Source organism: Xiphophorus hellerii, chromosome 12, assembly GCF_003331165.1.
Source record: "Xiphophorus hellerii strain 12219 chromosome 12, Xiphophorus_hellerii-4.1, whole genome shotgun sequence".
In the NCBI taxonomy this organism is placed as follows: Eukaryota; Metazoa; Chordata; class Actinopteri; order Cyprinodontiformes; family Poeciliidae; genus Xiphophorus; species Xiphophorus hellerii.
Window position 1 is genome coordinate 29414207 of NC_045683.1, and position 13411 is coordinate 29427617.

The 13411-nt window shown below is 39.9% G+C and overlaps 1 protein-coding gene across 3 annotated transcripts in view; it reads right to left on the reverse strand.

The window, feature by feature from the left end:
- The window catches only part of ppp3cca (protein phosphatase 3, catalytic subunit, gamma isozyme, a), a 38261-nt gene extending 25633 nt beyond the window's left edge, over positions 1-12628 (reverse strand). For 2 of the 3 annotated variants that reach the window (XM_032577963.1, XM_032577962.1), the window contains exons 1-2: positions 11764-12627; positions 2237-2434 (exon numbers count right to left, since the gene is read on the reverse strand). In XM_032577963.1, coding sequence (XP_032433854.1) covers positions 2237-2434; positions 11764-11821 — 256 coding nt within the window. In that variant the 5' untranslated portion in view covers positions 11822-12627. Of the gene's footprint in view, positions 1-2236; positions 2435-11763 lie in introns of all 3 variants that reach the window. The other variant, XM_032577961.1, reaches the window with a different exon arrangement.
- Between the last annotated feature and the right edge of the window lie 783 nt (positions 12629-13411).

Consider the following 13411-nt stretch of genomic DNA (forward strand, 5'->3'; position numbering starts at 1 on the left):
AACTATCGACGTCATTTTAATTATCGGCATTATCGTCTCTTCCGGCCTTTTTCTCTTTCTGTTGATGACACTGAATGAAAAAAGGCTCAACTCCGGTGCTCTCCACTGACTCCCCCTTCCTCATTTCCTTAGTGTAAAGCCCAGCGCACACTACACCATCTTAGAGCTGTCGGCCCATTTTCAAACCCTGACAGACCACACATTAGCCGACAGAAATCCTAGTTATAACGTTTCGATCGGGTTCGTTCCTGCCGTGTGGTGTCCAACAATGGGCACAAAATAATGGCTACAAGTTCAGTGAACTAATTTTAAAACCAGGCATTAATCAATGCTTTACTACAATCTACCTGCAATGCATGTGGCTAGTGTCAGTTCTGACTGAATGAAAATCATTAGAACCTATTTATGTCACGTTAACGAAGAACAGCTGAAAAGTTACCGGGTTTATCAACTGCGGTAGCAATTTCGCTCCAACTCCCCCCCTTGTCATTTCTATATTCTTTGCATGTTAAATAAACATTAATGTTATTTCCACGTATCATCTCCAATGTCCGCTGGACTTCGGGTTGCGCCGTGTCAGCTGTTTGGGATTCCCCGAAGTAAGTCCCTCAGAAAGCGCGGAGGAGAATCTGAGATTTCTGATTGGCTACCTGTCACATTCAACAGGCTCAGTTAAGCTCCCAGTCGGGGAAAACCCTGATTTAGATCGGAGCGGCAACGATGATCTACCGTAACACACCACACACTACAGGATGATTGGTTATGAAATCGTAAGCGACAATCTTAGAACGGCTAGAACGTTCTAAGATTGTTGTAAGGGGAAAATCTGGGCAAAAAAACCGTGTAGTGTGAACTATTGCATCAGGTAGTCGATGTGCCCATTTTCTCTATTTAAATCTAATTATTGCTATAGGGCAACAAAATATACAAACTTCATAATCTGCACTCTTGGTTGAATGCAGTATTTATTTTCACTTTGGCTTTATGTTGTTTAGTTTTTTTTCCAAGTACGTTTTTTATTAATGGAGACTGAGAATCCATTTTATTTTTATTTTTGGTTGTTTTGTTTATTTTGTTTATCAGTTCCAGTGTTAAATGTTCTTTTGAAAACAAAGTGTATCTATCTTTGGCAGGAAATCACATGCATTATTACGTCATTTCCATTAAATCAATATAAAAAGGTCTTCAAACAATATTATTGTTTATCGCAATAATTTTTGAGACAATTAATCGCTCAGCAAAATTTGATATCGTGACAGGCCTATGTATATGCAAAACAATTTTTTTTTTAAAACCTGCCTACTTTTTTTATAGATGTAAACATATTTATTCAACACAATTTGGTATGACATGTAGGCTTTTAAATGTGCCATAATCAATATATTACTTAAAAATGGTCTCAAAACAACAATATTATCGTTTATCGCAATAACTTCTGGAACAATTTACCGTCCAGTAAAAGTTGTTATCGTAACAGACCTACTGCTAAACGAGCTTCACTAATAATTATGTATTTCCTATGCACAATTTCAGAAACTGTGCATAGTTTCTGAAGTTGCATAGTTAGTAACTTATTTAAATAGAGTGAATAAAGACAGTGACCCAAATTCTGCTGTTGTTGCTGAGAATCGATAAGAAATTAAAAATCAGTCGACTCCTCCCTCCGCATCAAAAGAAAGGGAAACTTTCTTTTCATTGTGACAAACTTTTAAACCCCTCGCTATGTTTTAAATCCATGACAATTTACAGCTTCCTTCCCCACAAAAATGGCAACTTTATTAGCTTCACTAAAATATTTCATATGTAGTTTATTGTTGATCATGTAAGTAAAAATATCACAAAAGTTTGGGGAAAATTAAAAAAGACAAATTAGAATTTTTGGGGGGTTTTTTGTGCCCCAAAAGCATTTGGGTCACATTGCCAACAGTTTCAACTGCAGGTCAACCCATGTGTATATCCCAGAAGGGCCTAGTCAAAGTTCAGGACCAATTCTAGGGGAGGTTTGTGGCTGTGACTCTTTTCATCCATGCAAAACCGACAGAGACATACCTCTAAAAATCTGAAGCTGATATCTACATACATGCCACACTTTTCAGATTTATAGCGTGTATATTGTGCGTATTTCCATTTCACACAGTCCTTCCTTCCGTATATAAAATTCAAGAGGAAAACTTTTACGGCTTTATTTAAAGTTTAGATCAACCACATGCAGGCTCTGCTCACTGCGCCGCCGTACCCGTTATGGGCGCCTCGACCTCCAGCATGCACTTCTCCTGGCGCAGGATGTTGGCCCCGACGTTGATGATCTTCAGGGCCACGTCCTCCTCCACTCGGCCCTCTTTCACCAGGTGGTTGCGGAGCAGCTCGGCGTTGGGCTTTCCGTCTTCAAACAGTTCTTTCGTCGTTAGCTTATGCTGTGGAGGGTACGGCACAGCTGGAGGACAAACAAAGAAAATTATAGTGAACATTATAGTGAACTAGGAGACTGCTTTGAGCTCTGAAACAATCCGCAAATGCACAGAGAAATAATGAAGAGTGCATTTTGTAAAATAAGAAAAAAATGAAATAAAGGTGGTATTGCGGTGTTCAACTCTATGGCTGCAGCTAGCCGTTATTTTAGTAATCGATTATTCTGACGATTGATCGGATTCAAAAACAACTTGCCACATTCTGCAGCATTTTCATTGAAACACTTAAAACACTTAAGCCATTTTTAAAACAATATTAGAAATGCTTTAAAAGATGCACATAAACAAATTATTTTATTCCAAATAGGAAAATAAACTTTTTATTGCCCAATATGCAAACGATGCATCTGCAGCTAAAAGATCAACATGTGAAAAGCTTAGATCTTTCTGCTGGAATGAATACTTATAGACTGTAGAGCTGATCTCATGATTCATTTTGGATTAATTGATCAATAATTGATAATTGCTAAAATAGTTCTATACTACTTTCGGGCTGTACAAACTCTAGGGCTGCAACTAACAATTATTTTAGTAATAGATTATTCTATTAATTAGGTGATTAAGAAAAAGGTGCTTACTAGGAGGCTAAATTAGTTGAGAATTATTTCGATAATCGATTCATCACGATTAATTGTTTCAACCCTAATTAACTCTACAAAATTTCAGTTAATCACAGATCGTAATCTGAACTTGATTAAGTTCGAAACTTGAACAAACAATCCAATCCGTCAAATTTGTAAAAAAAAGAAAGAAAGAAAAAAAAAAAGAACATGCACATTTCCATCATAACCATCCAGAAGTTGAGAGGCAAACATCTTCATGTTCAGGCCAGGCGAGGGATGTGAAAAGCACACACACACACACACACACACATTGACCCCCTCCTCCTGTAAGGTAAGCTGCTCTGCACCACCTACACAATCCTTTCACTGCCATCACAAATGTCAGCGCCTTCGAAGCTCAGGCCCGAGTGTTTCATGATCAAAAAGCTGTTAAGTGCACAAAAAAAACTGAACAGACGGAGAAAATTCCAGCGTTGGGATGGCGGTGCACTTACAGCGTGTCCACATCTACCACAGCTCCCGCAAAAACAGCAGCTCTCTGCTGCAGAGGGCCACTCGGTGCCTTCTGATGAGAGCTTGTTGGCAATTAGAAGGACATCGATTACCTAATGCTCTCAACTGGCAGCAAGATAGAGTAACAAATGTGTCGTCGTTAGAAGAGTCCAACTCCTGATTATAAAATAATAGCCACTCTGTGCTTCAACAATGACAGCAGCTTTGTCTGCAGATTGTTCTGGACTCGCCCAGACGAATCAGAGAGAGAGAGTGTCAGAGAGTGACCCAGGCTCTCTCACTAACACCACCAGAAACAGTTAGAAGGGATTATAGCGAGAGGCTAATAACAAACCAGGCAGCAAATGCATTATGCCACCGCCTCATGGCCTGAAGTGTGGATGTGGCAGCGCCTTTAAAGCAGAGATGCAGCGGTCAGAAATCCTAGAGCTACAACAGCTTTCAAAAATCTTTCGTTTCTCTCATTCCTGCTGAGCGCTCATTAAAACTTTATGTTACAAGCAAGGGCGATGTCACACTGTGTGCATAACGTATCTATTTAGAAACAAGCAAAAAAAAAAAAAAAATGACGTGTTCGATGTCCCAATGTGGAGGAGGGTTGGGTTTTTCCTTCATTGGCACATCGCAGCAGTTAAACTTATTTCAGTACGTATTTTAGCGCTGGAAGCGAAAATCATTTGAAAAAGTTACATTTATATGTAGGATTCAAATTTTAACTACATTCTCCCCAGTTAATTATAATATGTAATAATACATTAGGGCCGTTAAAGCATACTGAAAAAAATACGTTTGATTCAACAAGTTTTGCTGGAGGATAAATTGTCCCAGTAATTGATGCGATAAATAATTATTGTTGTTTTAAGACAATTTCCGAGTTATATATTGATAATAGCATAATAAAGCAAGTTTGCCCTCTCACAGAATAATACACTTTGATTTTGTACAGAACACTTTGCACTGGAACTGGCAGAAATTTAAATATCCAAAATAAAACAACCAAAATTAGAAAATAAAAAAAAAAATTTAAAATTAAAATGGATTGTATTCCCTCTGTACACAAAATTGTTCTTAAAAAAACATGAATGATAAAAATTGAAGTGCTCAAACTTATTTTAAATTGTCATGTGATTAATTGATTAGTTGCTTAATACTACAGGCTTAGATATTTCCAATTTAATTGAAATAATACAGTTTCAACTGCACCAAGAGTGTCATTTAGTACCTGCTCTAGCAGGAAAGTTTAAAAATCCAAAGTATGGAGCAGATAGGAAGGGGGCGTACTCATGTTTTAAATGATAAATATTATTTCATTTTCTACTATTTACAGAATAGTAGGTGATCGGGCCATCTAAGATCCCAAACCCGTGCAGGGCTGTTACTGTCTGTGTGTACCGGGCCACTCACCCTAACCGAACTCTAAGGTTCTGAGAAGTCTGCCAACATTTCCAAATCCAGCGAATTCCATGACACAGATTTATAAAGTTCAAAGGGATAAAACAGAGCAACTGTCCTGTGCAATTTTCACCCTTCCTGGGAGCTGTTAAACTCAGAACCGGGCTAATTTGCCCCGATTCAACGGAACCTGAAACTTTCACCTTGTTGTGACAGTATGAGACAGATAATCTGTGGACAGATCCATTTCCTCCACCTCCTCTCTGTGCTGCTACTGCCATCTGAAGAAATGCAGCGTTCCCAACCAAAAGCCACCAATCAGAGCCAGTAGGAGGCTTTTGTGCTAAATTAGCACAGTTAGCTAATATGTAGCTAAATATTAGCCAACTCACCATTCAAGGAAAACTGTTTATCTGCCGTCATTGGTGGCTATGCTAACTAGCCTTAGCATTCACAAAAGGTTCTGCTGAGGGAGTAGCACGCACCCAGGAACGATTGGCAGCGCTAACACCCGCCTCCTGGCACTGATTAGCTGTTTCTAGTTAGAAGACAGAGGAGCTTGATTTTTGAGACAGATTTTCTGTCTCATACCATCACAACATAGTGACAGATTCTACAAATACGTAAAAAAATATATATTTTTTAATAAAAGCTACATACGGTAGCTTTAATGTTTAGATACTGTATATTAAGTTAGTGAACAGACATTTTACTTTTAGCTAATCTAATCCTCCATGTTATTTTACAGTTTGACTTGGAATAGAAATCTATCAGATTTTTTTCCACCAGCTGCCACTGCACTAGCCTGCAACCAGCCGACCACCGATCAGGGCCGAGCTAGCTGGGAACCGGGGACCGATTTCTGGCTGACATCTCTGATTACAAGAAACGCAGCATGGATAGCAAACTTTACTTCAGCCGGTTTATAGAGACATAAAAAACAGACGGTATTTGCCATCACTGATGGTCAGACCCAACACTCCTGATAATCGAATCAAAGTGAACGTCTGCGCAGAGGCCATCCTATGCTATCGAATGTGACGCGTACTCCAATATCAGCCAGTGCAGGTGAGGACTGCTCATGTGATCAAAGCTGTGCCAGAGAGGCCATGAACAAGAACAGGAAGGAGAGAAAGAGACACTAAGAATGTTATCACATCCTCACAGGGCAAATCAAAGTGCAACCTGAAAGCGGCACCAATGATTTTTTAGTGTGGGTGTTTGTCCATAATAATCAAAGCTGTGTATAAGTGTATAGTTGGCTGGATTCAAGGTCTCTACTGTTTTCATAGTAAACAAAGTACATGACACATTGTCTTTACAGCTGATCTAATAGAGTCCAGGCACTAAACACAGGATTGGAGGCGGTGTTTGACTGAAAGTGAAGGATTATCGGTAACTGATGTTAGCTCGGCCACAGACAGCAGCAGCAGCGCGGACCGGGCTTGACTCGCCCGGAGCTGAGGACAAGCTGTCATGTGTTGACCGGTGAGGTATAAATAAACAGTAAGTGCTCCCAGACCTACAAGGCACGGCCACGAAGAGAGCTGTAAGCTGAGGTACAAGTCTTAAGAACAGATTAGGCAAAGCCTCTATTAGCGAGGGCTTCCAGATCCAAGGGCTGTTTACTTAAAAGCCTCGCCGCACATAAGGGGAAAGGACCTGTGCGCACACAAAGCAGGACCTGGAAGGTCACGAAGAAAGAATGGGAACGCATCAGGAGCGTAAAAAAAAAGAAAGAAAGAAAAAAAAAACTCAGGCAGACGTTTTGAACAAAGAGTCACAAGCGGTCGCTGGAAGCCATTACACTCGCTGGACTGTAATAATGGGTCTCAATGGCCCTGAAGAACTGAAAACTTAGTCCAACTAAGCAGACCTGGCCTTCCTGCTGTCCAATAGCAACATCCACCCATCCATCCATCCATTTTCTAACACGTTTATCCCCAGTGGGATCGCCAGGAGAGCTTGCGCCTATCTTCAGCGGTCGACGGGGTCACCCTGGACGGGTCGCCAGTCCATCACAGGGCATCTAATAATAATAATACTAATAATAATAAATTCTGGGTTTATTTGAAAGCAGGATCAAGACTTGAAGGCATACCTGCAAAAGTATTAAAAACAATTTATGTGATGGCTACATAAACCTTTGTGTGACAACAAAGTAGTGAAGGGAAACGAGAAAAAAAATCTAACTTCCCGATATGATAAACGACTTAACATATGGTTTATCATTTATCGGGAAAAATTTCTAGTCGTAATAAGAATTTTGATTTATCGCGATGGCAAATTCCAGTTATTTAAGGTAAATTAAAACAAAACAAAACCGACCGCATGATCAAAAATGTTATTTTTACCATCTGTTCCACGAGAGCGTTGATAAATATCAGTCAATTTGAAAATATGATTAAATGCAGTTATTACGTGCATTTTAGTGACATAAATTACACTTTTTAAGGGAGTGGTGTCCTGGAGAAGCCTGTGGAAAATGTTAATGTTTTTCCAAGAACAATATTTGTGTCTGTGGCGCTATGAATGCTGTGCCATCCAGTGTAAACACAGGATTGGAGGCGGTGTTTGACGGAAAGTGAAGGATTACCGGTAACTGATGTTAGCTCGGCCACAGACAGCAGCCATAAATGTACTTAAAAATAAGGAATAGTTTTTTTAATCATCATTTTTATATCACAATAACATTACAAAATATCACAATAAAATTCAAAGTCCACATCGCCCACCTCTACCGACCCCCGAATAAAATCCAGTGAAACCAGCGAACTGCCTTCAGAAGTTACCAGAACTAGTGAACAGAGTTCACCTGTGTGTCATATTTTATGTATAAGAAAGGCTCAGTCAGAGTCAAGACCTAAATACAAATGAAAATTTGGAGCAGCGCATAAACCTGTCGCAATAAGGACTTAATAATTAATCGCATGATCAATTCAAATGAGCTCAATAACTTGCATTCTGATTATTAATATATTTTAAGGTTTGTCTCATTATCAGTTGTATTTATTGTTTCAGATGTGTGTGGTTTTGCTTCCGTTTTATTTATTGTTTTCGGTTGTCATGTGTTTTGTTGGATATTTAAAATATCTTCCAGGGGGCGTGCCGATAGCGCGACCCATGTTTGGAGGCCTTGAGTTCTTGACGCGGCCGTCGCAGGTTCGATTCCCAGACCCGACGATATTTGCCGCATGTCTTCCCCCTTTCCTGTCAGCCTACTTTCATATAAGGGACACTAGGGCCCACAAAAGACCCCCTGGAGGGGAGAAAATAAAAATTATCTTCCAATTTTTAATTACTTTATTGATTTTTTTTTTTTACAAAATTAAAGTTTATTGGTCTTTGAGAGGGCGAACTTGCATAGTTATGCCATTAATAATATATGACTTTAATATATGTGGTCTCAAAACAAAAATGTTATTGTTTATTGCAGTCATTTCTGGAACCATTTATTATCAAGCAAAAATAGTTATGGTGACAGGTCTACCAATAATTTAAAATACCGTTTAAAGACACTCTTTATCATGTCTGACTGAGCTTGAGCTATTTTGCCAAAAATGTCTTGCACTGTGCAAATCTGGTTGAGGTATTTCACAAAGCACTTGTAATTGCGGCACACAAAGTGTTGACTCAAAGCAAAAGTAAGCCACACATTTTACTTTTTGTCAGTAAAAAAAACTCTATGTATCCATATTGCTACAATTTTGGCCACTCTGTGTTAGGCTGTCACAGTCTGAAGTTAAGTTCAATGGATATGAATAGTTTTTTATGGGGGGAAAAAAAAAGAAAAATATGCAGACACTGTGAACTAAGCCACAATTTTCCTCCCCAAACACATAACCCAGAAAAAGCATAGTTAGCTAAAAACTAATGAGCTAACAATATAATAATCAACTGCCACCACCCTGACAATGGCTTCCTATTAAAGCCTGCCTGGCCTAATTAGCATGAATGTTGGATGAACTCTTGAGAAGTGCAGCCGCGCGCGGTGCTGCGCTGCGCGCCACGTCAACAGCCCCCCCGGTCTGGCATGACAACAAACGACAGGAGGCACAAAGAAAAGACTGTCCGTCCAGGATAATGTTTTTGACAGCGATATGAGCCAGCGTCTAGAATATGTTGGCTATTGTTTTTAAAAATCGACACAATAGGCCCGGGCTTGAATTACAAAGATGCGGCCGGGCGGAGATGAATGGAGCGGTACCGCCGCCGGATGAATCATGAAGTCCACTTCAGATTACTCTAATTATCGGTGAATGTATTAGCCTTGAAAGCTAAATCAGCCAGTCTGGGGAGTATTTGCCATAGCAGGCTGTGATCTCTAGTGGTTGCATTTCACTTATTATTATTATTATTATTATTATTATTACAGATGAAAATAAACTTATTTTAAATTCACATTAGGACAGCTATGGTGTGCAAAATCGAAAACAGTTGAATGACCTGGGCTTTCCCAACAGCAACCTACAGTGCTATCTATTCCCTTCCCCTCTCCACACTATGACTGGCCATGTTGGGAACATTGCTCGGGAGATTCTTTCCACAATTAACTCACTCTCTCCCCACTGGCTCACGCTGTAGCATTCCAGTCCTCTGGCAGGACATTCTCCCAGTGCCCTTGCAGACAGACCGGGATGTGGGCTGAGATGGCATTAAGTAGTCGTACTGGTGAAGGAGGCAGCCTCTGCAGGGGCAGGGTTGTGTCCTCTCTCTCTCTCTCATTAGTTGGCCCTTTCTTGCCTGACCCAAAAACAACAAATGATGGCGTGTCTGTTCAAAGCACAACCAGAAGCTCAGCGGGAAGAAACCAGATTTTGTTTTCCTAACTGTGATAAGATAGCAAAGATTGTTAAGAAGTTGGTTTGTTTGCTGGACTGGCGTGTGTGTGTGCGCGTGCGTGTGTGTGTTTAGAGAGAAAAAGTTTATCAAGGGGAGGGCTGTGGGCGTATGACGGCGTATTGGGGCCATTGCAGATAGAAAAAAACCCAAAACGAGTAAATTTCCGTAAAAAAAAAAAAAAGACAAATATGGACATTTCTGAGTTTGAAAAGTCACAAAAATTGTTAGAAAAAACTCAGAAATATTTGCAGAAACTAATCTGAGAAAAAAATGTGGAAATTGCTGAGTTTCAAAAGTAATACATTTGCAAAAAATAAAATAAAAAAATTCTTAGTCCAAAATATTCAAACTCATTATAGCTTAGCAATTTATTTTCTGAGATTAATCTAAAAATATCTGAGTCGTCTTCTCGCAACTTTTCAAACTCAGAAGTTTTTTGAGTTTTTTCTAGAAAATTTCTGAGATTAATCCAAAAAATTCTGTTTTTTTTGGGGGGGGTTTTTTGTGAAAATTTACTGTACTTTACCTTTTCTATCTACAATAGCCCCAACATGACATAGTATGGTCTTGCTAAGGACTAGCAAGTGGCTAGTCCTTAGAGCCACTTCCACAGTGGCTCTTAATAACTTTGGCAAAAAAACATCATAAAGAACTAAGTAATGTTTTTAAGAAGGTTTCAGACATTTTCACTAGCCCAGGGGCCCACATCCTTGTAAATCCGGCCCTGCTTATTACCACTTTCAAACCCAAAGAAACACAACAGCAAGCAGCATAAATTTACTGGCCATCCAAGCCGGATATACAGTATGTATAATATTTGTCACTAATATGAATCTATGAGAGGAATGCACATTTATCTTTGACTCAACCTTGGTTCTGCTCAGCCCCCTCTAAATATCACAACAGAATCAGAAAACTCATCAGATTCTCTTCTGGCCCTCGATTTGGGCCCTCTGCCACAAGAGTTTTAGTGGGGCCCCTGGCGAAGAAGTGAGTTTGCAGCTGCTATTTGTGCACCGATATGTCATTTACCATTACATAATTTTGTTTCCAGGATTCCTGACAGTAAAATGAAACAAACAGCATGTGTTGCCAACTTTTTTCACTCCCGCTAAAACAGGAACGTCGCAATATTGCTAACATTTGAATACGACAAATTCACTTTTGGTTTTTCTGAATTTCAGATTTGTTTTTAATCGACCAAATAGTTGGTTGATAATTTATCCCTTCATTTGACACGCATGCTTAAACAGGTCTGGATTCCCTTAAGAATTTAAAGTGATTCTTATCCTCATTTCAAAATTTTACGGTTCATTTTGGAGGAAAAAAAGTGATAAAGTATTTTTGTTTCACGGCAGAATGTCTCTGTCCCTGTTTCAATCATAAAAACATATTCTACAAATACAAATGTGACTCTGAATAAAAAGGTAATAGAAATAATTAACCATTTATTCTAATCACCGTCAGGCAAAAACTTATATCAGAGAATATTAAACATTCCATTTCAAACTACATATAATTTTTTTTTAAGCAGCTTTTTTGTGTTTTAGGTCACAATTTCTAAGAAGTTGAAATAAAAATTAAAGGACATAAATTTCCTCAGAATCTAACAGTCTTACATCTACTGTACATCCACGATCACTTGAAAGTTGTGTTGACGCTCTAGTGCGAAATTAATTTTTAAATCTTGCCGAATACATTCTAACAACAACCTGCTCCTACTTCACCGACTGACAGACGCAGACCTCTGAGCCTCAACTTATTATTTATACAATGAATCAAATTCATGCCTCAGTGAAACATCATTCTGGGTGCATTTTAATAACAGAAAGAAAGAAAAAAAAAGTGTATCCAAGCAACAGGAAGTAGGATACACTTTTTTTTTTTTTCCAAACAAGAACAAAAATCTCTTGTCATTCTCATTCGAACAAAGAATGTAAAGTTTGGCCAAAAGCTACAGGTGTTTCCATGCAACAGGGACTCACCTTTGATTAGCCGCTCTGTGGTGGACTGTTTCTCCTTGTCTTTATCCTTCCCTGACATCTCTGCCTTCAGCGGGGGGGGGGAGAGCTTCAGTTCCGGATCCAGCTATCCAGCGGAGAGGCTAGCGCATAAGCCCGCCCGTCCAGACTTTCGGCTGGGTCGGCGGCACCGCTTTAATGTTCGCGGTCCCTCACGCGCTTCCCACCTCCAGCTCCTGCTGCTGTAATTGACCAATAACCAGACTAGCTTACAATATTAACGCGAAGCGAATGACTCAAGCTTAAAGCGGCTCTTGGCACAATCCTGGAGATGCGATGAACTAAAAACGACAATGAATACGCACGAGGAACATTGGAGCTGCAGCAGTTGACAAGCTCGAGCAACGAATGTGTTCCCCCAGAGGAAGCAGGTAATCCGATTTAGTTAGTCTTTTCCAGCTAGTTAGCCAGCTAACATCTTAACGCCTTGGCAAGTCAGCGGACAAGCAGAAAGAGCAACGAAGGACCGGCGGCTCATTTTGTACCCGCCCGTCGTGATTTGCAGGGTGAGGGGGGGGGGGAAGCAAAGTGACAGCAGGACCTAGAGATGCCTTTATTTAGTGTGCACACACACAAACACACACACATATATATATATTTTTTTTAAAAACCTAAAAAAAAACCTGGCACGTTACGACTCCCTCCAAGATGCAGGCAGCGTCTTGATAGCGCGTCCTCCTCCTCCTCCTCCTCCTCGGATTAAACTCTAATCTGACAGGGAGTGAGGAGCAGCAGCCCTGGGGCGGATTTCCTCCAACATGGTGGAGGCCAGCCGATGTGACGGGACTATTCAAACGTAACACGTGGGGTTCGGGGTGCGTACAACAAAACAAACTCTTGTCTTTTTAGAAAAGAAAAAAAAAAAAGAGAATCTGAAGACATGAAGAAAAGACTCGAGAGGTATAGCAAAGATTTAAATTCTGCAACCGCAGTGTTGTTAGGGAATAAAAGGGCGAGAGTGTTTTCAGACTATATCTTTACATTCTCCACATAATCTAGAAATGTTTCCTTTTCAGAGATAGAATGGAATAGAATGTATGGATAGCAAGTTAAAGCTGCGTTATGTGACTTTTATTTTTAATGTTTTTTTAAAAAAAGAGCATATTTGTTCAAACTATCACTATCTGGTGACAGTATGAGACAGATAATCTGTGAAAAGGAATTTTGCTCCCCTGCCTCCTCCTTGTGGTCCTACTGCCATCTGCAGAAATACCCTGCTAGATCAGACATAACCAATCAGAGTAAAGAGGAGGGTCTTAACACTGCCAATAACGCCTCTGAACGCTGCTCATACCCTTCCCCTTTCTACAGCTATAGGTTGCTGCAAGAGAGCCTGTTGTGAATGCTAACACTAGTTAGCATGACCACCGATAATGACAAATAAACATTTTTTTGTAACGGTAAACCATTTTTTTGTAACGGTTTCTCCTCTACACTGAGCAGCATGTACAGGAGCTTGATTGACAGCACTACCACATTCCTCCTGGCTCTGATTGGTTGTTTCTGACTGAGCGTTCCTCCCAGTGAAATGGTCAGTTTCACATATCTTTTTATTCTGCACGAAACAGAACATTTTAGAACAAAGTAGGCTCTGCTTCTCCTAATTGGACGC